The sequence below is a fragment of the Cervus canadensis genome, chromosome 4, assembly GCF_019320065.1.
Source record: "Cervus canadensis isolate Bull #8, Minnesota chromosome 4, ASM1932006v1, whole genome shotgun sequence".
NCBI classification, from domain to species: Eukaryota; Metazoa; Chordata; class Mammalia; order Artiodactyla; family Cervidae; genus Cervus; species Cervus canadensis.
In genome coordinates this window covers 36,298,605-36,326,486 of record NC_057389.1, presented here as the reverse complement: position 1 = coordinate 36,326,486, position 27,882 = coordinate 36,298,605, and the positions used below count along the sequence as shown (strand labels likewise).

General features: G+C 37.5%; 1 protein-coding gene across 4 annotated transcripts in view; it reads right to left on the bottom strand.

Moving 5' to 3' along the window:
- GABRB2 (gamma-aminobutyric acid type A receptor subunit beta2) overlaps window positions 1-27,882 on the bottom strand; it is a 273,067-nt gene that overhangs the window by 152,851 nt on the left and 92,334 nt on the right. For all 4 annotated transcript variants that reach the window (XM_043464787.1, XM_043464786.1, XM_043464789.1 and 1 more), the window contains exon 5: window positions 14,696-14,916. In XM_043464787.1, the coding sequence (XP_043320722.1) occupies window positions 14,696-14,916 (221 nt within the window). The remainder of the gene's footprint in view (window positions 1-14,695; window positions 14,917-27,882) is intronic.

Below are 27,882 nucleotides of genomic sequence, written 5' to 3'. Positions count from 1 at the left end.
AAAATATAAAGTCCTAAGTATTTTCTCTATTATTTTTACTGGGAGCAACACAACATGGAATTCGAATTTTCCTCCAAGGATTCATGACCATTCAGCATTTTGTCACTTTTTAGTCTGTCCATAAGATTACAGATAATGAGCTACTTCTCAGAAGTAAAATAGCTTGAACATTTCATAATATGGTGACTGTGATTTGAGTCATTAACCTATTACAGTGATTTGGCTTGCTTTATTTGTGATCTCAAGAATAGAGAGAGAGAAATGTGCTAGAAATCCTCCCTTACCACCCATTTAGCAAATCAAGTAAACTTTTGCCAAAAGTCCTTTAACCTAAGAAATCTGGAGGTGATTTGTAGAGACTGGATAATGTTTTATCTCCCATTTTTTTCAACCCATGGAGAATAAGGCTGATATAAATCTCTGTGAAATAAATCATTTTACTTGTTCCAGAAAATAAATATAGATTTTCTTCCATGTACTCTGGGGTCTTTTGCAATACTCTGGTAGACAATACTTGTCTAGTTGTTGGAAATTTAATGATGTGGTTAATGGCTCAGTGCTCTTTCTTCTTTTCCTTCCAGGATGAGAGTATTGATGCTAGAGTTAGAGTGAAGAATCTCAGTGAGAGAGTATTTTAAATAATGGACATGAAAGTGTACATGTTCCTTGGGTAATTCCTTCCTGGATTATCAAGTAAGAATGACCTTCTTCAGTCCAGCCAAAAAGCACGTGGACTCACAGGCAGTCTTCAGGGTCTCTGGGAACCACAGCAGCGATGTGGCCTCAGCCTCCTCACTTCTCTAAGGTTTTACATCTCTCACTATCTGAGTGGAGACTTAATCAAATTTTATAGTGGTTGCTTTTCCCTGGCCTATAACTCTCTTCAAACTTCACATGTGCAATTCTGAAATAGAAGAGAATTTCAAAATCCCTCTACACCAACTTACAGACTGAAATGTATTACTGTTTATCCTTGAATTGGGGTGTTCAGGAAAGCAAAACAAAAATAACTTCTGCACTTACAGTTGCAAAGTAGAAATCCATTTAAGAATAAAGGATGAAAGGAGAGAGTGGCGATATTAAATTATACCTGAGTGACATACTCTCTCTCAAGTTGTAGGGGGACAGCTATACCAAAAACAAGGCACAGGTCTTTACTGTTGGAGACAGAAAGGGTCATACTCCTTTATCTGGAATGATGCCAATGCAATTCTCTCTAGAGGGGAGACAGATGACTCTTAGGAGTTCCTTTCAGGAGCTCTGGAAATTTAGGCTCTCCATTCTTCTTCAATCAATGTTTTCAGTACTGGCTTCTCCCAGAGTCTTTTGCATCCATCTTCTTGGAACAGAGTCCATGGGAAGACTCTCTGGGAAGGTGCATGAGATCACAGGCTTTGAGTTCAGTACAGAGACTAGAAATTCATTAGAAAGTTACCTCCTTTCCCAAAGCCCGAGTCTCCTTCAACTATAAAATGGCAATGATGGGAGTGTGCTTCACAGGATTAATATAAAAAAATTCAGGGCTTGACATACAGAAAGTACTCAGCAGAAAAGGGGGCCCTCCTACATGGTTGATAGGAATGTAAACTGGTGCGGGCACTATGGAAAACACTATAAACAGACATTTCTCAAAAATGTAAAAATAGGGTTGTTTCACGATCTAGTAACCTGACTCCTGGTCATGTATCCAAACAACTATAATTCAAAAAGATACATGCACCCCTATGTTCATAGCAGCACTGTTTGTAATAACCAAGACAAAGAAACAACCTAAACGTCCATCAACAGATGAATGGATACAGAAGATTTAAGACACACACACACATACACACACACATGTAAACACACAATAATGGAATACTACTCAGCCATAAAAGAGAATGAAATAATGCCATTTGAAGCAGCAGCAAAGATGGACCCAGACTTTATCATACTAAGGGAAGTAAATCAAAAAGAGAAAAATAAATAGTATATGATATCACTTATATATGTAAAATATGACACAAATGAACTTATCTATGAAACAGAAACACACTCAGACAAAGAGAACAAACCTGTGGTTAACATGGGGGGAGGGAAGGACTGGGAGTTTGGGATTAGCAGATGCAAACTATTATATATAGAATGGATAAAGGACAAGTCCTACTGTATAGTACAAAGAACTATATTCAATATCCAGTAATAAACCACCATGGAAAGGAAAGAATGTATATATATACACACACACAAATAACTGAATAATTTTGCTATACAGCAGAAATCAAGACAACATTGTAAATCAATTATACTTCAAGAAAATAAAATTTGAAAAATGAATAAATTTGTATGATGGACAATAAAAGAAAGTACGCAGTAAACTTTACTACTACTATCACTACTTCTTGGGGGATCTTCCGAACTCGAGATCAAACCCTGGTCTCCCACACTGTAGGCAGGTTCTCTACCAGCTGAGCCACCAGTGAAGTCGAAGAATACTGCAGTGGGGAGACTATCCCTTCTCCAGCCTTTCTATTTGCTTTATATGAAAAATGAAGAAAGCAGAAATGACCCCATTAAAGTAAACTTAAACCAATGCTGACTGTTCTCACAACTCTCACAAAACATAAAGTTTTCTTTAATCACACTTGTTGTGTCTTTTGTATTACCCTGATTTCATTATATATATATATATATATATATATATATATATATGCATCAGTTCAGTTCAGTCACTCAGTCATGTCTAACTCTTTGCGACATCATGAATCACAGCACGCCAGGCCTCCCTGTCCATCACCAACTTCCGGAGTATATTCAAATTCATATATATATATATATATATATATATATGTATATACACATATATATCTGTGTGTGTGTATAAACATCATTACTCCATCATAGTTTGGCCCAGGTAAATAGCAGAGAGGGAACACAGCTCCACCCATCAACAGAAAATTGGGTTAAACATTTACTGAGCATGGCCCCGCCCATCAGAACAAGACCCAGTTTCCCCCTCAGTCAGTCTCTCCCATCAGGAAGCTTCCATAAGCCTCTTATCCTTCTCCATCAGAGGGCAGGCAGACTGAAAACCACAATCACAGAAAACTAACCAATCTGATCACATGGACCACAGCCTTGTCTAATTCAATGAAATTATGAGGCATGCTGTGCAGGGCCACCCAAGACAGACGGGTCATGGTGGAGAGTTCTGATAAAATGTGATCCACTGGAGAAGAAAGGGAATGGCAAACCACTTCAGTATTCTTGCCTTGAGAACCCCATGAACAGTATGAAAAGGCAAAAATATAGGACACTGAAAGATGAACTCCCCAGGTCGGTAGGTGACCAATATGCTACTGGAGATTAGTGGAGATATAACTCCAGAAAAAATGAAGAGACGCCAAAGCAAAAACACCACCCAGTTGTGGATGAGACAGGTGGTGGAAGCAAGGTCCAATGCTATAAAGAGAAATATTGCATAGGAACCTGGAATGTTAGTTCCATGAATCAAGGCAAATTGGAAGTGGTCAAGTAGGAGATGGGAGGAGTGAACACTGATATTTTAGGAATCAGCAAACTAATGGAATGGACTGGAATGGGTGAATTTAACTCAGATGACCATTATATCTAATTACTGTGGGCAAGAATCCCTTAGAAAGAATGAAGTAGCCATCACAGTCAACAAAAGAATCCAAAATGCAGTACTTGGATGCAATCTCAAAAATCACAGATAGATCTCTGTTTGCTTCGAAGGAAAACCATTCAATATCGCAGTAACCCAAGTCTATGCCCCGACCAGTAATGCTGAAGAAGCTGAAGTTGAATGGTTCTATGAAGACCTACAAGACCTTCTAGAACTAACACCCAAAAAAGATGTCCTTTTCATTATAGGGGACTGGAATGCAAAAGTAGGAAGTCAGTGGACTCATCTAACTGGTAGCAAATGAGACTTGCTGATTACAGGAATGTGATGAGTCAGTAATATTTGAGAAAATGTTGGGCAGATTTTCTTTTCCTCTTTAAATGTTATCTAAAAATCAGCAAAAATACAGCAGCAAAAAAAAAGTCCTGGATTATTTCCCAGGACTGCTAAATACACACTGCTTCAAGTATGTATTTCTAAGGTCTAAAGAATGGTGTAATTCTGATTCTGTTATTTTTGGTTTGGGTTTTATTATTAATATTTGCTGACATCAGTCAGACTAAGAGGACTGCAAATCACCAAACGACTCCAGCAACAGCAAGAGCAACAACAAGTGCTGGATTAGGAGTCAGGGAACTGAGATCAGCTGCGTGCTTTGCCATCAACTGTCTGTGTGACATTCGGCCCCATCACCTCCCTCTCTGAGCCTCTCTCTTCTTAGAAGGTGAACTTGAAGATGAGAGAAATTACTTCTAGAAAAACTCACTTTTAATATAAATAATTTTATTTATAGGGAAAATGATGGTCAAGAAATTTCTTTTAAAAATTCACTACAGGGACTTCCCTAGTGGTCCAGTGGTTAAGACTGTGTGCATCGAATGCAAGGAGCATAAGTTCATTCCCTTATCAGGAAAACTAAGTTCCCACATCCCACATGCTCCAAAAATCCCTGCGGATGGTGACTGCAACCACGGAATTAAAAGACACTTGCTCCTTGGAAGAAAAGCTATGACAAAACTAGACAGTGTATTAAAAAGCTGAAGCATCACTTTGTTGACAAAGACCCATCTAGTTAAAACTATGGTTTTTCCAGTAGTCATGTACAGATGTGAGAGCAGGACAATAAAGAAGGTAAAGCACCAAATAATTGATATTTTTGAACTGTGGTGCTGGAAAAGACCCTTGAGAGTATCACAGACAGCAAGGAGATCATACCAGTCAACACTAAAGGAAACCAACAATGAATAATCATTGGAAAAACTGATGTTGAAGCTGAAGCTCCAATACTTTGGCCACCTGATGCAAAGAGCTGACTTACTGGAAAAGACCCTAATGCTTGGAAAGACTGAGGACAAGAAGAACGGGGCAACAGAGGATAAGATGGTTGAATGGCATCACTGACTCAATGGACCTGAGTTTGAGCAAGCTCTGGTAGCTGGTGATGGACAGGGAAGCCTGGTGTTCATGGGGTCTCAAAGAGTCGGATACAACTTAGCACATCAACAACAACTTGTTGTTGTGCTCAGTCATGTCCAACTCCCCACAACCCCATGAACTACAGCCCACCAGGCTCCTCTGTCTGTGGAATTTTCCAGGCAAGAATATTGGAGTGGGTTGCCATTTCCTAGGTTGGGTTGCCTAGTGGGTTGCCATCTTCTTGACCTAGGGATCGAATCTGTATCTCTTGTGTTTCCTGTACTGGCAGGCAGATTCTTTACCACTGAGCCAACTGGGAAGCCCAACATGCATATGCGTGGCCAAAAAAAAAAAAAAAAGGCTTTAATTTTTTTTAACTAAAAAAATTAAATTCAGCTCTTAGGGGAAATGTATGCTTTTCTTCCCACAGAGGTAGAGGTAGACTAAGGCAATTATTTTCCTACTTAGAAGACTGATAAATCTAGAGTACAGGGTCTCACATCCTGGCCAAAAGAACCAATATTCTCACTAAAAATCTCTGTTATTCTTCTTGACAAAATGCATTCACTCAGTATATCTATGAAAATGAATTAAACCAATTAGGAAATCAAGTAAAAATTGATATATTAATGTTTACTAGACTATATTTCAGCATGAGATGGCTATTGAGTTATTCACTTGCCCAATATCTTGTGGTAAAGCTTTAGGAGTAGAGGGAGAAGATAAAATTAATAAACCTTGCCTGTCTAAATCCATTACAGGCTAACATTATCCTTTGCCATTTTCCCAATGACAGAACATACATAGCAGGAGGTGGTTGAATTACCTTCTGCTTCCTGCTTAATCTTTCTTTAAGAATGTGAACCTTTAATCAGAAGTGACATGTTTCTGACCTAATGTTACATATGGGAGGTGTATAGACATGTGAAGTCAAGGGCTCCTCCCTCATTCCAAAAGACAAACAGCTATTTTTAGATGGGTCAGAAGAGCAAGAAAGTCAGTCCTTCCATAAGAACTGTCCTAATCTGTATCAGTACATCTCCTGAGCCATTTATTTAAACAATGACACCACAAGATACAACAGCACAAGTTCGAGATTATAAATTGTGCTGGAAAAAGCTTTGCTTGTCATTAAAATAGTGAGTAAATTTGAAATAGTAGTCCTTCATTTTATAGCAATAACCACATATGTCACCTTATATCAAAACCACAAACCATATCCTATACTGGATAAAGAAATATATCCCAAATATGTCTTATAATGGTTAAATAATGATAGTCAACAGAGCTTTATTGACATGATAAGCATTGCTATAGAAAAATTATACATTGTTAAAGAAAAAAATAAGATCACAAAATCGTATGTATAATATGAATCTGTTTTATGATAAACTACCTATATGCTTTTTACGAGAAAAGTATCTGGAAGAGTATGAAGCAAGGTACAGGTGTGATTAACTCTGGGAGGTAGAATTAAGGCTTCAAAATTTGTTTAACAATAATTATGTAACATCGTATAACAGGAAATGGGTTTTGTTTTGTTTTTGTTGAACGGTTTTAACAATGTGCTAAAAATGCTTAAGATATAATGTTAATGACTTAGCATAAATAATATGCAGTCCAATTGGGATTCAGATTTTAAATTTTAATAAATATATACATTTTTACATTCACCAAAAAATGCCATTAGCGGATAATTCAGGTTTTCTTGTATACCTGAATGCAATGATTTTGTTTTTGTTTTCTTAATGAATCAGGAGATTTTTTTCAAGATGATAACTATGATTGCTAAAGCATCTCAGTATCACTTTAAATACTGCCTTATATAAAATAACATAAAGTATATATGTTACAGATTACAAGATCACACGTATTAAGATTTGGGGAGTTAAAATAAAATTTAGAAATAATTTAAAGGAATAATTATAAGAACCACTAAATAAGCCTGGCACGCTGAAGTCTATAGCGGTGGCAAAGAGTCGGACATGACTGAGCAACTGAACTGAAACGTTAAGATTAGAATGCAGATCTCCTGATTCTCTGATGAGAGTAATTATTCATTAGATTCCTGAAATCTAGTAAATGACTCCTGTTTTAAATAAATATTAAGTTGGTGCAAAAGTAATTTCAATCTTGCATTGTTGAACTTTGCCATTTCATACTGGAATACATTATTAAATAAATATGGTTATGTTATACATCATTTTGATGTGCATTTCATGCTTTATGTTTTTTGGTAGTAAATTATTATTTGCTGTTTACAAGTATTTTAGACTATGGAAATGATGCTAGATGACAAACAAATGTGAGCTATTTTCTTACCTGGGTTCAAAATGGGTCATAAGGCAATGGAGGCAACTCTCAGTATCAACCAGCATTTGGCCCAGGAACTGCTAGTGAATATACAGTGCAGTTCAAGAACTTTGCAAAGGAGACTAGAACACTGAAGATGAGGAGCACAGTGACTGGTCATCAGAAGCTGACAATGACCAACTGAGAGTATCTTCGATGCTTATTCTCTTACAACTACACAAGAAGTTGCCCAAGAACTCAACATTAACCATTCTAGAGTCATTAGACATTTGAAGCAAACTGGAAAGGTGAAAATGCCCGACATGAGGGTACCTCATGAGCTGATCTCAAGTAAAAAACAAATGTTGTTTTGAAGTGTCATCTTCTCTTGTTTTATGCAGCAATAGTGAGCCACTTCTTGATCTGATTGTGATATGCAATGAAAAGTGGGTTTTATATGACAACCAGCAATGACCAGCTCAGTGGTTGGACCAAGAAGATGCTCCAAGGCATTTCCCAAAGCCAAAATGGCACCAAAAAGGATCACTGACACTGTTTGGTGGTCTGCTGCCCTTCTGTTCCACTATAACTTTCTGAATTCCTATGAAACCATTATATCTGAGAAGTATGCTCAGCACATCAATGAGATGCAGGAAAAGCTGCAACACCTGCAGCCAGTATTGATCAACAGAAAGGGTCTTATTCCTTTCCACGACAATGCCTGATCGCACGTCGTTCAAAAGAAGAACAGACTGGGTTACAAAGTTTTGCCTCATCTGCCATATTCGCCTGACTTCTAGCCAACTGACTACCACTTTTTCAGGCATCTCAACAACATTTTGCATGGAAAATACTTCTATATCCAACAGGAGGCAGAAAATGCTTTCCAAGAGTTCAACAAATCCTGAAACATGGATTTTTATGTTACAGGAAAAAAACAAACTTATTTCTCATTGGCAAAAAAGTGTTGACTGTAACGGCTCCTATTTTGACTAATAAAGATGTATTTAAGCCTAGTTATAATGACTTAAAATTCAGGGTCCAGAATCTTAATTACTTTTGCATCAACCTAGTAACAGTCTAAATTACGCCTATATAACATTCTTTATGAAGTAATGTGAACACCAGATTAATCTGATTTTCACTTGCTTTAGTTGGACTCATCAGCAGAAATTCTGTATTTTCTATGCCATTTTTCCTTGAAGTGTTCTGAAAATAATTTGATTGGGCCAATTTTATCTTGGTATTAAACATTATTAATCTATATGAAATATTTGCTTTATAAATTGCTAGGAATTCTTCTGCCTAGACAGTGAGAAGTCTGTTGTCACCACTTCTACAGCTGGGCTAATCCCAAGAAAATATTCTTCTTACCTCCAGCCATATCTCTTAAAGAAATATATAAATAGTATCATAAAAGAAAGGAGGTATTTTATTTTATGATCACACTAGCGTAACTGAGTTATCAACTAGCCAAGAGTGAAGGTATGAATCTTTATTTAAGGATATTGTTACTCTTTAGTCATAAACTATAAACTTAGACTTGAAAAATAACATTACTCATCACTTTTCTTAATTATTCCTGTAGATCTTTCAACAAGGTTTAAAACACAGATGCTTGATAAAACATGATGAGAATTAAAAGAAAGGCCTGGTTTAAGAGAAAATATACAATGCTTGATTACATGAAAATTAGAGTGCATGCCACAAACGAGACACTGGGTCTGTGGCTACAGGACACTTTTTAAAGGCTGTCATGGCCACTTGGGTCTCAAGCCAGGCACTTAGTCTCCTTTTTCTTCACCTCAGGCTGCCAAAGCTGGAGAGAATTGACTCCACTGTTGTTTTGTGACCTCAAAACAGTTTGACAATCCTCTTAGTATTTTAGTAGTTCCCTTTTTCATATTAGACATGTCTGACCTAGACCTTTCCCATTCTCTTCAACTGACTTCCTCATTTCTTCTCCTCTTGTTCTTTTTGTTCAAGACAAAGATGTATCTTCAAAGAATCATGGAAAGATACTTGGGGTAAAATTCTACAATATAAAACTACTGCCTTGATAGCTAAAGCTTTCTCTGTTCCAGCCTTCTGTTTATTTAGCAAATATTCCCAGCATTCATTTCTTTATCAAATATTAAGTAACACAGCACACTTATTATCTACAAATTACTATGCTACTCCAAATATTTAATTTCACTTTGCAGCCTGATGTCAGAATATCAATTTATTTTACATTTATTAATCTCATTTGATTCAGAAGATGACTGGGTTATTAAAATGACATTATTTATCCCCCACCTTTCTATTTATGAAGAAATTAAAACCTGAAGAAGATGCTTAAGGCTAAATAAGAGGTCAGAGACAAAAGCCCAAGCTAAAACACAAGTTCCATTGCCATAATACTTTGTTAAGGAAATCAGTTGCACAGAGCAGTTGTGTCTCTGCACTGCGTCAGAACTCTGTGCTCCTAAAATGATAATCAACCTGAAGAGTAATGGAATGACAAAGTAAGCTGCTCATCCACTCTTTTGGCAATGGGGAAACAAAAATCCAATCAGAATAAAAAAAATGTTAATGCCCAACCTACAACAACAATAACAACAACAAGGGCTTCCCCGGGGACTCAGACAGTAAAGAATCTGCCTGCAACACAGAAGACCTGGGTTTGATCCCTGGGTCGGGAAGATCACAGCCTGATTGTCTCGAATCAAGGACCCACTCAGTACACATCCTTCAAGGTGAGATGACCTTGTTTTCACACACAGCTGCTAAAAGTACACGTCACATATAGGTAATTCTCTACCTCTAAGAGATGAGAAAAACTATTCTCTGGCTGCAGACTTCTAAATCTTGAGTGCTATTTCCTAGATAATAGAACAGAGATGTCAAGGCCATTTTTCTTTTCCAAACTTTATCATGAAAAATTTCAAATGTGCAGACAAGTTGAAAGAAAAGCATGACAAACACCTGTATGAAAATGAAAGTGAAAGTTGCTAAGTCGTGTCTGACTTTCTGTGACCCCATGGATAATACAGTCCATGGAATTCTCCATACCAGAATACTGGACTGGGTAGCCTTTCCCTTCTTCAGGGGATCTTCCCAACCCAGGGATTGAACCCCAGTCTCCTGCATTGCAGGTGGATTCTTTACCAGCTGAACCACCAGGGAAGCCAAAAAACCATGAAATTAAACAAACATTAATACTCTTCATGCAGGTGGATTCTTTACCAACTGGACCACCAGGGAAGTCCAAACACCTGTATACCCGCCATGAAATTAAACACCCATTAATATTCTTCATACTACATTATCTTCAATATGTTTTAACACTTAAAAATTTCACTAAGGAATCTTTACAAGAGGCATACTCATCCTCTGAATGACTTCAATGACTTCCCCTTTAGCCCCCTCACCCCCGCCAATCTTTGTACATCTCAACAGAAGAAACACTTAAATCCTTAAAGGATTTTGCCTTGAACATGCATGACAATCAGCCCAGAGGGTTTGTTCTACCCAGTTTCTTCATCACTGCCTTGATATTTAAAGCCTTCCTTGTACCAGTTTTCTGTATCCAGGTCTTCATGGTTGCCTTTCAGCTCTCCTTATTCCAACTGATGAACCTTGCCTTTATCAATTTCTTTGCAATGATCTTTTCTGTGCCCCGAGATTCCACATACCAAAAATCATTCCTTAGTAAACTGGGATTGGTGTGAAGCTCAGAACCTAAAAGTGAACCTTCCACAGATGACTCAGGACTATAGTTCTTTAGGGGCTTATTCTGTCAATCAGAACAAAGTCTGTATCTGTGGATCAATGCAAGCTATTTCCATCTCACTATTCTTTACCTTCTTTTTTTTTCCCCTTTGCATGCTCTTCTACTATTTACTTCTACTTGCAAGTACCTAAGGAGTAAGACAGAATGATAATGAAGACCAACATCATTGTATTCAAACAATTATGCTTTCCTGGGCAGGAGCTGTGTAACTTGGTATATAAGTTCCAGAGTTTCTTCATGTAAGAAGGAAAAACCAATCAACCAACCAACCAACAGTGCCCACTTTGTAGGAATTAAAGTTAATATTAAATGAGATTCATCTCATTAGAACTGATTCAAATGAATTATTTTTAATGGCTGAGTAATATTCCGTGGTGTATATGTACCACAGCTTCCTTATCCATTCATCTGCTGATGGGCATCTAGGTTGCTTCCATGTCCTGGCTATTATAAACAGTGCTGCAATGAACATTGGGGTGCACGTGTCTCTTTCAGATCTGGTTTCCTCGGTGTGTATGCCCAGAAGTGGGATTGCTGGGTCATATGGCAGTTCTATTTCCAGTTTTTTAAGAAATCTCCATACTGTTCTCCATAGCGGCTGTACTAGTTTGCATTCCCACCAACAGTGTAAGAGGGTTCCCCTGGAGCCCATTATACAGAGTGAAGTAAGCCAGAAAGATAAAGAACATTACAGCATACTAACACATATATATGGAATTTAGAAAGATGGTAATAACCCTATAACCTATATGCAAAACAGAAATAACCCTATATGCAAAACAGAAAAAGAGACACAGATGTACAGAACAGATTTTGGACTCTGTGGGAGAAGGTGAGGGTGGGATTTTCAAGAGAACAGCATCAAAACATGTATATTATCTAGGGTGAAACAGATTACCAGCCCAGGTTGGATGCATGAGACAAGTGCTCGGGCCTGATGCACTGGGAAGACCCAGAGGGATCGGGTAGAGAGGGAGGCGGGAGGGGGGATCGGGATGGGGAATACATGTAAATCCATGGCTGATTCATGACAAAACCCACTACAAAGTTGTAAAATAATTAGCCTCCAACTAATAAAAATAAATGAAAAAAAATAATAAAATATTAAATGAGATTATATAAGGAATGTTCTGGCACAGGGCCAAGTACAGATTAAATCCTTTAATGAGTACTAACTACTAAATTAATACTATTACTAGTCTAAAGGCTGTTGGAAGTCAGCCACTACTGAACACAGACACAAGTTAAATTTTTTAGCAAACTCTAAGTAACAGAGAGACTGACGTCAGGGGGTAGGTAAGTAGCAGGAGGGATTAAGCAGATCTGAATCAACCCAGCAGTAGTGATTTTAATTGAGTTCCTTTTACTTATTTATTGAAAAAATGAAACTTCTGATGTTAAAAAGGGATATCCAGCCTGCATTAAATTTCAGCCATGAAATAAATTGTTCTATCAGTTAAAAATTGGAAAGAGATATATACAAATTTCCTGAAAGACTTCTTACCAATTTCATATTCAGAACTATATAGCTGATAGAACAATCACAATCCATGAGGCTTTTTCAAGTAGAAACTTTAACTTTATGCACATCAGATGTGTTCAGGAACTTGCATATGTTGTTGATTTACAGTGATGATTTACAGCAATGGTGTCCAGTTGGTCTTGGTAAGAATGAACAGCCACCAGCTTTTTTGTCTGATTATTGGCTTAATGCCTTAAAGAAGCAGTATTTATCACCTATGCTGGCCCCCTCTTTTCCCTCTCAATTGTACAGACATTCTGATTGCTGATTTTTCCCACCCATTCAACTTTGAATATGTGCATTCAGAATTCATTGACAGTCTTCACTTAGTTTATTTACACTGTAGGTGCTGGGTATAACAGAGAACACAACTGGTTCTCTGTTCTAAATGTGGGTATCATCAGGAAAAACAAAGAGGGCAAGATTATTTCTACATGATTGCTGTGATGATCTGCTGGGCAAATGCATCCAGCACTGGGTCAGATGCTTAGCCAAAACTTGCCACTCCCTGCTGAATTAGTAACTTATATCTGTGCCTCTCTCTGCCTTCTTCAGCATTCTGACTTCTCTCTGTGTGTAACTCTTAAAACGTGAACTACAACCTCCACTGTCCATGTGGTCACCATCTTATCAAGGTCTTTGTGATGCCTTATGTTTTGTAATGGTTCCACAATATATCTGCTAAGACAATTATTTCCATAAGTCCGTTCAAATGCCACCACTTTGGTGGAGTCTGCAGACACTGCCAGTTAACTTGTTTTATTTTTCCACTGTTTCCCTTTTGCCATAAGGCTTGTATGTGACCAGTGCCTGTATCCAAGGCATCTCTTTACTTTCAATGGCTGATGGAGTACAAACATGCTCTCTCTGCTTCACTCCCTCCCTCTTGATAAACAAATGCTATTCTCTCTACAAATAGGATAAACAAAGAAGCTGGCTTATAAGGATCTAAGACAATGAACCAATCAGGACGCTGAATGCAGCAGATAATGAAAATGAGATGTAACAGACAGGAACAATGCCAGAGTGAGAGGCATCCTGGGCTAACCGTTATGAGCTCTGGCTCTGAACTTAGAACAGGAGTGGGCTCCCATTTTCACTGGTTACTTCTCTGTGATCTTAGACAAGCCATACCAGCCTTCATTTGAAATAAAGACTGTAACAGTTTTAACTTATGAGATTGTTGCAAGTCATCATAACTGTAATAGCACAGGGAGTGTACTAACTAATGTCTGACCCTTAACAAGTGTGTTCAATAAATGAGTAACAATATTGTTATTATCATCATCATTATGACAAAGTCATCAAGTGTTCATGTAAAACAGAATATATCAGACACATTGAACATTACAAAATATCATTTTTTCCCCCAATAATGCAGAGGAATTCTTTACCCTGAGATGTTTTCAGAGTAAGACAGATATCTTTTTTCTTCATCATTTTTCCAGGGAACCATCTAATACAAAATAAACTTTTTAAAGAAGAAACTCATATTCTACAACTCATCCTCCAGAGAGAGCAGAGCATCACAATCCTTTTCTGCTATAAAGGTATATTTAATAGTGTCAAGTCACTATTAATAAACATGAGATGATGGCTTTATTTATTTGCAAGTCTGATTACTCCTTGGAGGTGAGAGGATACAGAAAGCCCTCCTTTCCTCGGAAGGCCAGACTCAGCTCACAGCTCAGGAACAAATCAGGAAACAGAGCATCTGCCACATTCAAACAAGTATTGGGCATTCAGAACTTTTCTCCACTTTAAAGAAACCCCATGTGTAAGCTATTTTAATATTGCTTATCCCTACCTCTTAAAGAAAGCAGCTTTAGGACCAGCAGCTGATATTGGAAGATAATTCAGAAAAAAACTTAGGCTTAGCTGGGGATAAGTCCCTTTGTAAACATGCTCCCCCTAAGCTCTCAGATGTCTATTGAATAGGAGGTTTAACTGCTTATCAGCAGAATTAAAGGAGGACTCAGGAAAAATAGCACAATATTCCCCTCCAATAAAGAGCAGTAAGTATTGTGCTCAGGGAAAGTTTGATTTTGAAACGGTCACTACAGACCTGAGGCCATAAAGGACTGTCCCATCTGGATGCAGGCGAATCATACGGTTCTTGACGGTCACTCCATGCACAAACGACTTCTTATCGTTCAGGAAGTAGGTATCAGGCACCCAGAGTTGGTCAGCCACTCTATTGTCCAGAGTCAAGTTTAAAGGTATTACGTTATAGGACAGCCTCTTATCTCTCCAAGCTTGCTGAAAGTACATTGTCAAGGTATAGTCCTGTGAAATTGAGAAGATAAAAAAAAAATGGTTATTTTGTACCTAAATGGAATTGGGAGATAAGCAAACAGTTGAGTATTCACAAGAAAATCTATCCAACCAAATACTATAAACATAAACTAGTCACAAATTCAGTTCAGTTCAGTTGCTCAGTCGTGTCTGACTTTGCCACCCCATGGACTGCAGCACGCCACGCTTCCCTGTCCATCATCAACTCACGGAGCTTGCTCAAACTCATGTCAAATTCACATATTGGCAAAAATTAATTTACTAAATCCATTCCAACTCAGCCCATGCTGTGTGCTAGGCACCACAGTTAAGTACAAAAGTGAAGACAGCATATCCTTTTGAAATTTGTTATATATTACTCAGGAAGAGGGCTTCCCTTGTGGCTCAGCTGGTAAAGGATCTGCCTGCAATGTGGGAGACCTGGGTTCAGTCCCTGGGTTGGGAAGATCCCCTGGAGAAAGAAAAGGCTACCCTTTCCAGTATTCTGGCCTGGAGAATTCTATACAGTCCATGGGGTTGCAAAGAGTCGGACATGACTGAGTGACTTTCACTTACTCAGGAAGAAAGATGGTAAGGAATAATTATTTAGTAAGTAATTTGTCTTTCTCAAAGAGGGTACTCAGGATTGCTTTTGGTGGGAAATAACTACAATTGCAAAAAATGGTCAATTGATTATAGTAGTAATTATAAGAGTTTATATGAGAATCTGTATCTGTCTAATCAAGGTGAGCTTCCTACAGGAGGCGTCATTTATATTGAGACTTATATATATAAGCTTCCTACCTCTCTAAACAATATAAGTTTAGTTAGTATTTCGTTAGAATTTTAGAAATTCTGGATCATCAGACAAGTCTCCTTACTTTGGAGAAACAATGGTTGCTATAAATTGAGCACTGGACTTAGAGTCCCAGGCTCCAGCATTTCCTAACTATTTCTAGGACGTAAATTTACATAACTTCTTTTTACTTCAGTCCCATTAACTATAAATGGGGCTTTTAATACATCCTTGATCTATCAGAAGATTATTATGACAATTAAACGTGTAACTCAAATGTAATCCGGGAACTACAGAAAGCTATATATTATGAATAAAGCACTTACATACATCTTGTGACATGTTTTCTCCCTTAGAGGCCCATGGCTACAATGTAATTGCTCTCTCACCCTCATTTGAATGACTAAATGAAGGACTAAGTATTCATTTGAAAAGGATAATTACCATTCTATTTTAAAATCAGTTCAGAATGCCCTACTTGAGGGCTTAAAAAAACCAAAACTAGAATCAAGTATTAATCCTCTCTGCAACCTCAAAGCCAGCACAGTCCTAGGGCACAAATAATGAATGAATGAATGAATGAATGAATGTTCAATAAATTAAGTCTATTGGATTTTCTGCACATACCTGATTACTCTTGTGGATAAAATACATACTTCAATCTCTGTGAAGTCCCTGAGTTTCTCCAACTCTTGCTGAGATTTCTACATGTTAATATGGCTATGGAATTTAAAAATGTGACTTGCAAGTTATTACCTGATAAAAGCATTAAAGTTTCATAGGAAAAGTATAATACTCTGGCAAAAAATTATATATTTTTCCTGGTTTCACAAACATACCAATTTTTATCTCATTTAGGAGTCAGTGTGGAGCTGACTTCTGAATGAGAAGTACAGAATCAAATTAATATTCTAACAGAAGAATATTAATATCATAAAGGGAGTCGGGCAAGACTGAATGACTAACATCCCTACACGAAAGATATGTCACCAACTCAATGGACATGAATTTGGGCAAACTCTGGGAGATAGTGAGGGACAGAGAAGCTACAGTCCATGGGGTTGCAAAGAGTTGTACGTGACTTAGTGACTGAAAACAAAAGTATATTAAATAACTGTAGGTGAAATTTTCTTGAGTGTGTTACTTTAGTCAATGCTTTGAACTGTTTCATCTCACTCTAATTCTTAACAAAGAATTAGTCTGAGGATCTCTAGCATAGCATCTTGATTTATAATAAAAGCCAAGTTGAAGATATGAATTATATAACTAGAGAACAGAAAATGGATCAAACACATTTTTATATGTTTCTGTGTAACAAATGGCCTAAAAACTTGGCCATAAATAAAACAAACAATTTATACTGTGCTCAAGAGAACACAATTAGTGATTTCTAATTCTTAGAGATAAAATGGAAAATTTGATTATTAGCTCTACTAGAAGATAAAGCTACATAAGCCCTCTAAAGATTTAAGGGAGATAACACAGTTTGGAAGGTGCTGGGGTTTATCAGTCAGCTGAGATCTGTTAGGACACAGGAAATCGTATTTTCTTTGGGGCTAAATAAATGGTGACATTGTGAGATCCTGAGTCATATGCTCACTCCTGTTATTTGTCAGCAAGGCAGTGCCTGCTAAGAAATGCTCCCAGATAGACCCCAGTGATTCTGCTAACTGTCACATCAATTTTCATTTCTTTTAAGTGACACATCAAGACACTGTCAAGAAAAGAAGTTCCTGAATCAAAATAAATGCTATTGGACATAGAAGGAAAGAAAGGTTCTATGTTCTACCCTTTCTCTCCCAGGTCCTCATGCCCCCAGGATAAATGCTATGAGCTTTTATGTAGAAAACATATTCTTTACACCCATCCAGCAAGTCTACTTTCAGGAAGTTATCTCAGAGTTGGTTTATTCAAAATGAAAAAAAAAAGTAAACCACTTCTGGGTGCTCTACAGTCCATGGCATCACCATGCAAGAAGGACTTAGATAATCATAATCAAAACTAAAACCAATGAACTTTCAATGCCGAACAAAATAGAGTATGCCTACTACAGGCTCTCTTTCCCACTAATCACAATTAGCCATCCTGGAAAGAATTAAAAAGCCACTACCAAGGACTGTGCAAAGTAAAATCTAGTAGGCAGACTGGCAAAGAATCAAAATGTGAAGAAAACCTATTACAATGGTGAGTTTCTTATTTTTTTGTTTTTTCTTCCTTTTATCATCTTAAAGTAATACATGCTCACACAAACACAGCCAAAGTATAAATAAATGGAGAGATACACCAAGTTCCTGGATTTGAAGAAATGAGCACTGTTAAGATGTCAATTCTTCTCAAATTGCTCTATAGGTAAAATTTAATCTTAATTAATATTTGAGTAGGATTTTTGTAGACATGCTGATTCTAAAATGTATATGGCAAGCAAAGGAATGAGAAAAAACAAAACAATTTCAAAGGAAAAGAATAAAATTGGAGGATTCACACTCTGATTTCTAGACTTACTAGACTTATTAAGACAGTATGACAGTGTAGTAATGATAGAAACACAGATCAATAAAACAGTAGAATCTACAAATAAACCCACATAAATATACTCAAAGATTTTTCTGATGAAGAAAAAATGGTAGTAGATTTGAGAAAGCATAAAATTTTCAGCAAATAATGTGAATCAACTGGAGCATGCAAATGTAAATAAATAATTAAACAAATAAATAAGGAAACAAGTAAGCAAGATAGATGTCTAAGATCTCGCTTCTGAGTATGAGACCCACGAATTCACTGTTACATATGTGAAATTTGTAAATGTGACATTTCCACATCCCAAAGGTACGTGGTCTCCAAACTTTAAAACTGTCTAAGTAATTATGCTAAACTAGGCTCTCAAAATAACACAAAAGCACAACTGGCCATTTTAACTTCTGATGATGATTCAGAGCAACTAAAACTGCAATAGCAGGTGGGAATACAGTCAACCACCTGGAAAACAACTGGATAATTTCTTATAACGTTAATAGACATTTGACATACAAGGCAGCAAACCCACTCCTGGGCATGTATCGAAAGCAGCTCCTGATACATGCAACATCATCACTGGTTTTTAAAGAAAGTTAAATCAAAGAGGCAAGATTCAAAAAAATACATGATATATGATTCCATGTATATGATATTTTGGAAAAACTTAGGGACCAAGAATAGATGAGAGCTTATCTGGGATTCGAGATGGAGGAGAGCGTGACCACAGAGGAACAGAATGAAGGAATGATTTTGGGTCGTAGAATTGCTCTGCATCTTAACTGCGGTGGTGGTTACACAACTTTGGGCATTAGTTAACTCATAGAATGATACACCAAAATGAGTGCATCTTCTGTATGTAAATTTTAAAAATAAAATTTAAAACTGCTTGAGTAAAAACAAACAAACAAGGCCATGATCTCTAAGATAAGACACGCTCAGGTTCTTACTCGGGTATTTTCATGTCCCTCTGTTGGAACCCTGGTTGAGGTGAAGGAGTCTCTGTTTCCAACTCGAAAGCAGAAACTAAAGCTAATTAACTTAGAGATTGGGGTAAAAAAGAACTGCTCCGACATCTGGAGGCAAGAGAGCCATGCTACAGAATAAGACACCTAATGCATACCAGGGGACATGATACCTCATCAGCCTTTCACTAAGCGGTTACAGATTCAGTTCACGTGTACAATGAGACAACTGAACTAGGTAGTTTTCAAGTCCATCTCTAGGAATAAAATAATTCCATTCTAAGATATGCTTTGCCACACTTGTATTCAAATGCATTTGCCTTTCAAAATCTCCTAAATATCTAAAATACTTTTATAATTATTTCTTGCTATTTTTGTAACTCGTTTCTAATACCAAGATTCAAAACCCTTTTATTTGGTGTAGTGTTCTATAAAATATATGGCATGAATTAATTTGTGTATGTGTTTACTATCTTTTCTAACTTTATTATTTTGTGAATTGTCTATTCTTGCTCTACAAACATTTTTCTGCTACATGTTTACTTCCTACTATAGGATATTGATAGATGGATATCTATCCATATAAAACAGTTTATTATTTTGCTATTTTTTAAAATTTATTTTATAAGTATTTAACTTTGGTTAAAACAAAAATTAGTTCAGAAGGCTTCTATATACTTTTCACACAGCCTTCTCTAAGATTAACATTTTGCATAGCCATAGAACAATATCAAACGAAGATGCTAACATTAATATACTACTACTTACTAGACAACAGACCTTATTAGAATATTACCCATTTACTCACTAATGTTCTTCTTCTATTCCAGGGTTCGATCCAAGGTCCCACCATGCATTTAGTTGTTCTGTTCCTTAGCATCCTTCAATCTGTGAGAGTTCCTCAACCTTTCCTTGTCTTTGATGATGATAATGCTTTCAGAATATTGGTCAGTAGATCTTATAGAATGTCTTTCAGTTTGAGTGTACTCATGATTAGATTTAGCTTATACATAGTTTTGGCCAGAATATCACCAAAGAACATTGCATTCATCATATAAGTGGTACATGATATCAATATCAACTACAGGGAGTATCAACTGCAAGGAGACCCAACCAGTCCATCCTAAAGGAAATCAGTCCTAAATATTCATTGGAAGCACTGATGCTGAAGCTGAAACTCCAATACTTTGACCATCTGATGCGAAGAACTGACTCACTGGAAAAGACCCTGATGCTGGGAAAGATTGAAGGCAAAAGGAGAAGGGGATGACAGAGGATGAGATGGTTGGATGGCATTACTGACTCGAAAGACATGAATCTGAGCAAACTCCAGGAGCTGGTGATGGATAAGGGAAGTCTGGTGTGCTGTAGTCCATGGGGTTGCAAAGAGTTGGACACGACTGAGCAACTGAACAGAACTGATGTCACTATGTCTTATTACTGATGAGGGTATTAATCTTAAATGGTTGGTTAACAGTGTATCTACCAGGTTTTTCCACTGGGACATTACTATTTTCCTTTATAACTAATAGATATCTTGGGGTAGGTACTTTAGAACTATGAAAACAATAAGGTTATTAGGCTGACTTTTTTTTTTTTTTTTTTTAGTTGGAGGCTAATTACTTCACAACATTTCAGTGGGTTTTGTCATACATTGATATGAATCAGCCATAGATTTACACGTATTCCCCATCCCGATCCCCCCTCCCACCTCCCTCTCCACCCGATTCCTCTGGGTCTTCCCAGTGCACCAGGCCCCGAGCACTTGTCTCATGCATCCCACCTGGGCTGGTGATCTGTTTCACCATAGATAGTATACATGCTGTTCTTTTGAAATATCCCACCCTCACATTCTCCCACAGAGTTCAAAAGTCTGTTCTGTATTTCTGTGTCTCTTTTTCTGTTTTGCATATAGGGTTATCGTTACCATCTTTCTAAATTCCATATATATATATAGGCTGACTTCTATAATCACTGTGTTTTGGGATTTTGCATATTTTCCAAATTTCTACTTCTCTTCTTTCACCTAAACCTGAATCAACATATTCAGTCAGCTGACTATGCTTAACTATTTAGACAAACCAAAAGTAGTAAATACCAACATAAGCCATTTAAGATGTTTTATCATTAAATAATGAGAAATACCTTCTTGAGACTCATTCTTTCTACCTACTCCTTTCATAGACTAGTGGCATCATTCTGGCCACAGAGGGTTCCTATTTTCAGTACAGACTTCCCCTCTGGATGGCAGCATCTTATCCTGGTCTCAAGCCTGCAAGTTGCACTCGGGTGGCATGTAATCCCAACTGGGCTTGCTTCAGCATTCTCTCTACCTTCATTAATGTTTATGGTTCTTAATGCTTTTTCTTCTCTGGAGCTCTTACCATTCCCAATCTATGTAGCTTTCCTCTTTTTCTGCAATGCATGTTTAAATATATAGGAACAACTGTAAATGTAACTATGGCATTTTCCCCATCTTTGTGTGTGTGTGTTTTCCTATTTCTGTATTTGGGGAGAAGATGGTGTTGCAGGGAACTGGGTTCACACGTGTTTGTTCTGCCATCTGAGTATATAAGGACCCAACAGTTACTTTTGTAATGATCAGGGTTTAAGGTTTATTTTCACCACTGATAATGTGTGGTTTGTTTAATTTACTTTACCTATTGCAACTACATCGTCTAAGGTTTGAAAATTGCTGCTGCTATGCTAGATAAAATCTTGAGCTTTGGAGATTAATCTTGCTTTTTGGTCTTATATGTAACACTGTTGTCTCCAAAATTAGATAACTTAAGGGAAATTTCTATCTGCTCAGGATTTATAATTTTCAAAGATAGTATTTTTTAGCTTCATTTTAATTACCCATTGCTGAAATAATAACTGAGTCCAGTATACTATCGTGTTATTTTCCTCTAACTTAGCTAGTCAATCCTAAAGAAACTCAACTCTGAATAGTCACTGGAAGGACTGATACAGAAGCTGAAGCTCCAATACTTTGGCCACCTGATGTGAAGAGCCTACTCACTAGAAAAGACCCTGATGCTGGGAAAAATTGAGGGCATGAGAAGGGGGTGACAGAGGATGAGATGGTTGGATGACATCACCAAATTGATGGACATGAGTTTGAGCAAACTACAGGAGATGGTGAAGGACAGGGGAGCTTGGCGTGCTGCAGTCCATGGGGTCACAAAGGGTTGGACACAACTGAGCAACTGAACAACAACAAGAACAACTGAACTAGATCAAAATTGAGGTTTGGGCTAAGAATACGAGCTTCTGGCTTTGTAAGACAGGGCTAAAGAAGCAAAAGCTGTGATACAGAAACATTGAATGCAAATTTAATTTAGTTTAAACATAATGCAAGTTTCCTGTGAATAAAACTCCATGATAGTTTGTTAAAACAGCACATTTATAACTTTCACTATCATTCCCTGCATAGTCTTTTAATTTGGGGAATGTTTAGAAAAGTCTTTGTTTTTGTTTGGCTTTAGCACCGTTCAAAAAGGTAACACAAGAGGGCTGAATTCCAAAGATTAGGATAGAAGATGATTTTCTTTATTAAATACTTCTGGTTTTACTCCCTCATGGGAGTAAACTTTACTTCTGATGTAGAAATTATCACCTAAAAAACACCACAGTAGGCGGAGTGAGCACATTCATAGTAATTCCATGGTAAGGACTTTCTCAGCATCATAAGCTGTTATCCCCTTGAGAGCAGAGATGGTTCCTTATGCCTGTATATGCAATACTGTGCAGTCACATGTGCGGTAAGTAAATGGGACAAACTACCACTACCTGTTAAATGGCACAAATTTCCTTGAGAGCATTTGGAAACTTGTGCAGAGGTCTCTCATCCGTGCATACCCTTTGTTCTGATATTTGCATCCCAAGGATATTAGTAGAAAATAATTAAGCAGTACATGTTGACAGTTTATCTCCAAATATTACCACAACTCTCTCACGGTCCTGTTTCCAGTGTTAATAACCTAGCCTCAAACACCATTATTTGTGATTATGATGCCACTGTTATTGTTTCCTTGCTTCTGACTCTTTCCCTCACATAGCAATGGAAACAAAAAGCAGATCACATTTCCACCTTTGTTAACAATCAAAGGCTTTTCAATGCATTCATAGTAAAACACAAACTTATGACTTACAGGAGCCTTAAAGGTCCTATATGACTTGGACTCTGCACACTTCTTTGATCTCACCTCCTATTATCTCTGCTCATCCCTCACCTCAACTCACTAAGACCATCCACGCTAGCTTCTCTTCTCTTTTACAAATATCACAAGTTCTTTCAGCCTTAGAAACCTTGTTCTAAATAATGACTAACTGGAAAAATTACGTCCGCAAGTACGATTGGTTCTCCCCACCTTGGGTCTCAGAGCTCAACTAAAAGGTAAAATCTATTCAGTGGGACTTTCTTTGACCATCTAACTCCCAACCCCTTCAAACCTTAACACAGTTCCTATTTTTATTATGTTTATAGCACTGATCACTTTTTTCAACTATCATAATCATTTACTGCTTAATTTTTCATTTCTCTCAACTAGAAGGTAAGTTCCATGAAAATATAAAACGTTCCTAAATTTGTTCATCACTGTATCTCAATGCTTGAAAGAGGGCTTAGAAAAGTATCAATAAAAGTCTATGTATTGAAAGATGTGAAAGAATAAATGAAAGACAATGTACATTTATCCACCCCAAAATATGTATTACTCTATTAGCAATAAAAGTTAGAGAAGACCTAAGTGTTCATCAGCATGAAACTGAGTAAATAAAACAGAGCATTAATATATAACGGAATATATAGAAATGGACAGAAATGGTATGGACACAACAGAAGCAGAAGATATTAATTAAGAAGAGGTGGCAAGAATACACAGAAGAACTATACAAAAAAATCTTCACGACCCAGACAATCATGATGGTATGATCACTCACCTAGAGCCAGACATCCTGGAATGTGAAGTCAAGTGGGTCTTAGGAAGCATCACTAAGAACAAAGCTGGCGGAAGTGATGGAATTCCAGTTGAACTATTTCAAATCCTAAAAGATGATGCTGTGAAAGTGCTGCACTCAATACGCCAGCAAATTTGGAAAACTCAGCAGTGGCCACCAGACTATGTCAGTTTTCATTTCAATCCAAAAGAAAGGCAATCCCAAAGAATGCTCAAACTACCACACAATTGCACTCATCTCACACGTTAGCAAAATAATGCTCAAAATTCTCCAAGAGAGGCTTCAACAAGACATGAATGGTGAACTTCCAGATATTCAAGCTGGATTTAGAAAAAGGCAGAGAAACCAGAGATCACACTACCAACATCTGTTGGATCATCGAAAAAGCAAGAGTTCCAGAAAAAGCTCTACTTCTGCTTTATTGACTATGCCAAAACCTTTGACTGTGTGGATCACAACAAACTGGAAAATTCTTCAAGAGATGAGGAGTACCAGACCACCTTACCTGTCTCCTAAGAAATCTGTATGCAGGTCAGGAGGCAACAGTTAAAGCTGGACATGGAGCAACAGACTGGTTCCAAATAGGGAAAGGAGTAGGTCAAGGCTGTATATGGTCACCCTGCTTATTTAACTTATATGCAGAGTATATCATGTGAAATGCCAGGCTGGATGAAACACAAGCTGGAATCAAGATTGCCGGGAGAAATATCAATAACCTCAGATAAAAGGATGACACCACCCTTATGGCAGAAAGGAAAGAGGAACTAAAGAGCCTCCTGATTAAAGTGAAAGAGGAGAGTGAAAAAGCTGGCTTAAAGCTCAACACTTAAAAAACTAAGATCATAACATCCAGTCCCATCACTGCATGGCAAATAGTTGGGAAAACATTGGAAACAGTGACAGACTTTACTTTTTGGGGCTCCAAAATCACTGCAGATGGTGACTGTAGTCACGAAATTAAAAGACACTTGCTCCTTGGAAGAAAAGTTATGACCAACCTAGACAGCATATTACAAAGCAGAGACATTACTTTGCCAACAAAGGTCTGTCTAGTCAAAGCTATGGTTTTTCCAGTAATCATGTATGGATGTGAGAGTTGGACTATAAAGAAGGCTGAGTGCTGAAGAATTGATGCTTTTGAACTGTAGTGTTGGAGAAGACTCTTGAGAGTCCCTTGGACTGCAAGGAGATCCAACCAGTCCATCCTAAAGGAAATCAGTCCTGGGTGTTCATTGGAAGGACTGATGTTGAAGCTGAAACTCCAATACTTCGGCCACCTTATGTGAAGAACTGACTCATTGGAAAAGACCCTGATGCTTAGAAAGATTGGAGGTTGGATGAGAAGGGCACAACAGAGGATGAGATGGTTGGATGGTATCACTGACTCAACGGACACAAGTTTGGGTAAATCTGGGAGTTGGTGATGGACAGGGATGCCTGGTAAGCTGCAGGCCATGGGGTCTCAAAGAGTCAGACACAACAGAGTGACTGAACTGAACTGATAGAGGAATCAAATAACATTGTAAAAATATTAACAGATGTTCTCAACATACTATTATTACTGTATTATTATTATTTTATGAAGAATACTGCAAAACAATATGCACAATATGATTCCATTTTGGAAACATAGATATATATTTGGGGGAAAGTATCTAAAACAAATATAAATATTCACAGTGGTATCTCTGTGTGGCAAAATGACAAGTGATAGCAATGCTATTTGGTTTTGCTTTGTTCTATATATTATTTTTAAATATAAACTATTTCTGAATCAAAAACTATACAATCAATTCCTTGTTGAATTAAAATTTGAATAGAAATTAGCATTACAAATATGTCTTTATTCTCCACATAATTTAGAGCTCAGCGTGAAGAAAAAGGAAATATACCCATGCTATATTCCTTCAGTCATGTTCTCCTCTATGTAACCCCATGGACTGCGGCCTGCCAGGCTCCTTTGTCCACAGGATTTCCCAGGAAAGAACACTGGAGTGGGTTCCCATTTCCTACTCCAGCGGATTTTCCAACCCAGAGATCAAACCCGTGTCTGTTTTGTCTAATCTGCATTGACAGGTGGGTTCTTTACCCTTAGTGCCACCTGGGAAGCCCATAGATATACTCACAGTCACAAATAAATGAGAAAGTAACAGCTTTTCAGCTTGTTATTAACAAAGTACACATCTCCTTTGTATTGACCAAAGGCTTTGATCTAGAATCACAGAAGTAAGAGTTTTACGTAATCATCCACTCTTCCTCTTGAAAGTTCACATTTAAGCCATCACTGAGAAGTAATATCCATCCCTATTTTTCCACCTAAATACCAAAAAGGGAGGTCCTGGGATCTTCCTCTGGCACTAACTTCTATCTTTTTCACTCTGTTGGAAATTTCATTTTATTTCTAATGTAAAGCTTCCATATATATCTCTTGTTTAATACTCAGAGGGATGAATACACATACACACATGCCTGTTAATTCTAGTTTTAGCTTTAACAGCCGCCTCTATACTGCACTTGAATCAAGTTTATAGATTCTCCTACAAAGGTATTCAAAGAGATTCCATTCTTTGTATTAGTCCCAACTCCTTACAAGGCTTTTCCCCATCTGTTCTAGTCACTTCACCTCTCTACCCCTGTATCTTCATCCAAAGTGAACGAACTGAGGCATAGTGAGGATCCCTGGCTGAGATGTTCTAGGATTCTAGTCACTCCATTTATCTTCAACCAAGCATCTTCCTGAAACTTTTGCTTGAACTAAACTTTTCTGCATTCCTTCAGACACATCTTTTACTTTCCATTTTGCTTTTCTTTTTCCCCACACACCTCCTTCATTGTACACCCTAATCCTACCTATCCTCAAGCATTCACATAAACCCTCTACTACTCCCCATTATGGTTCAAGTTCACCCTCTCGTGTCCTTTAATGCGGTGCTCTGCAGCATCCTAAACACTGCTACCTCTTGTAATGTTATTTAGATGAGGGAGGAAATCTCCTAACTAAACCACACTTTGAAGTCAGAAACAATGCCAATACTTTTTTTACAAAATGATCCAAGCATCTTGTCTTTAACACAATTGATCCTCCACGAATATTTACTCATTGGCATACTAAAGCTGTTTTTTACCTCTTCACTCTTCCTGCATGGATTTCAAATTTTGAGTCCTTAAACCTCTTTACTAATCACTATTCCTGAATTCCCCTAGAGATTTGTTCTCTCCACACCCTGGCATTTGAGATTTTGCTATTCTGTCTGAATTTTAATTCTGTCCTTTTTCCATATGTGTCAAACACCTTCAGAGCCACTGTTCTTTATTTTTCATAGCTCCTCCAGTTCTACTAGCAAAGTCCCTAAGGTTAGGGATAAGGATTTGTGAAGGACACAGTCTATCTGTCCAAAGCAAAAAGAACTCAGAGAGAAGTGTTAAAATTCCCACAAAGCCTGGCTCTTTAAAATGTTTTCCATCTTCCACACCTGGGCCCACAAATTGTTGATTCAATTATAGGTCATGGTAACACTTCCACTATCTCAGCCTCCTAAACTAGAGTGTAAGGGAGTAAAACTCACCTCCCCCTTAATAGAAGCCATCACTCCAGATATTCAATTGCAACATTTTTGGAAGAAGCACACGGTAACAGCTCTGACTAATTGCTGGAGACACATTTGGGACATGAGAGCTGAACCTAAGATCATCCATAAGGGGAACCCAAGTTCAGAAGTGATATTTTCTTATACGTGAATCTAA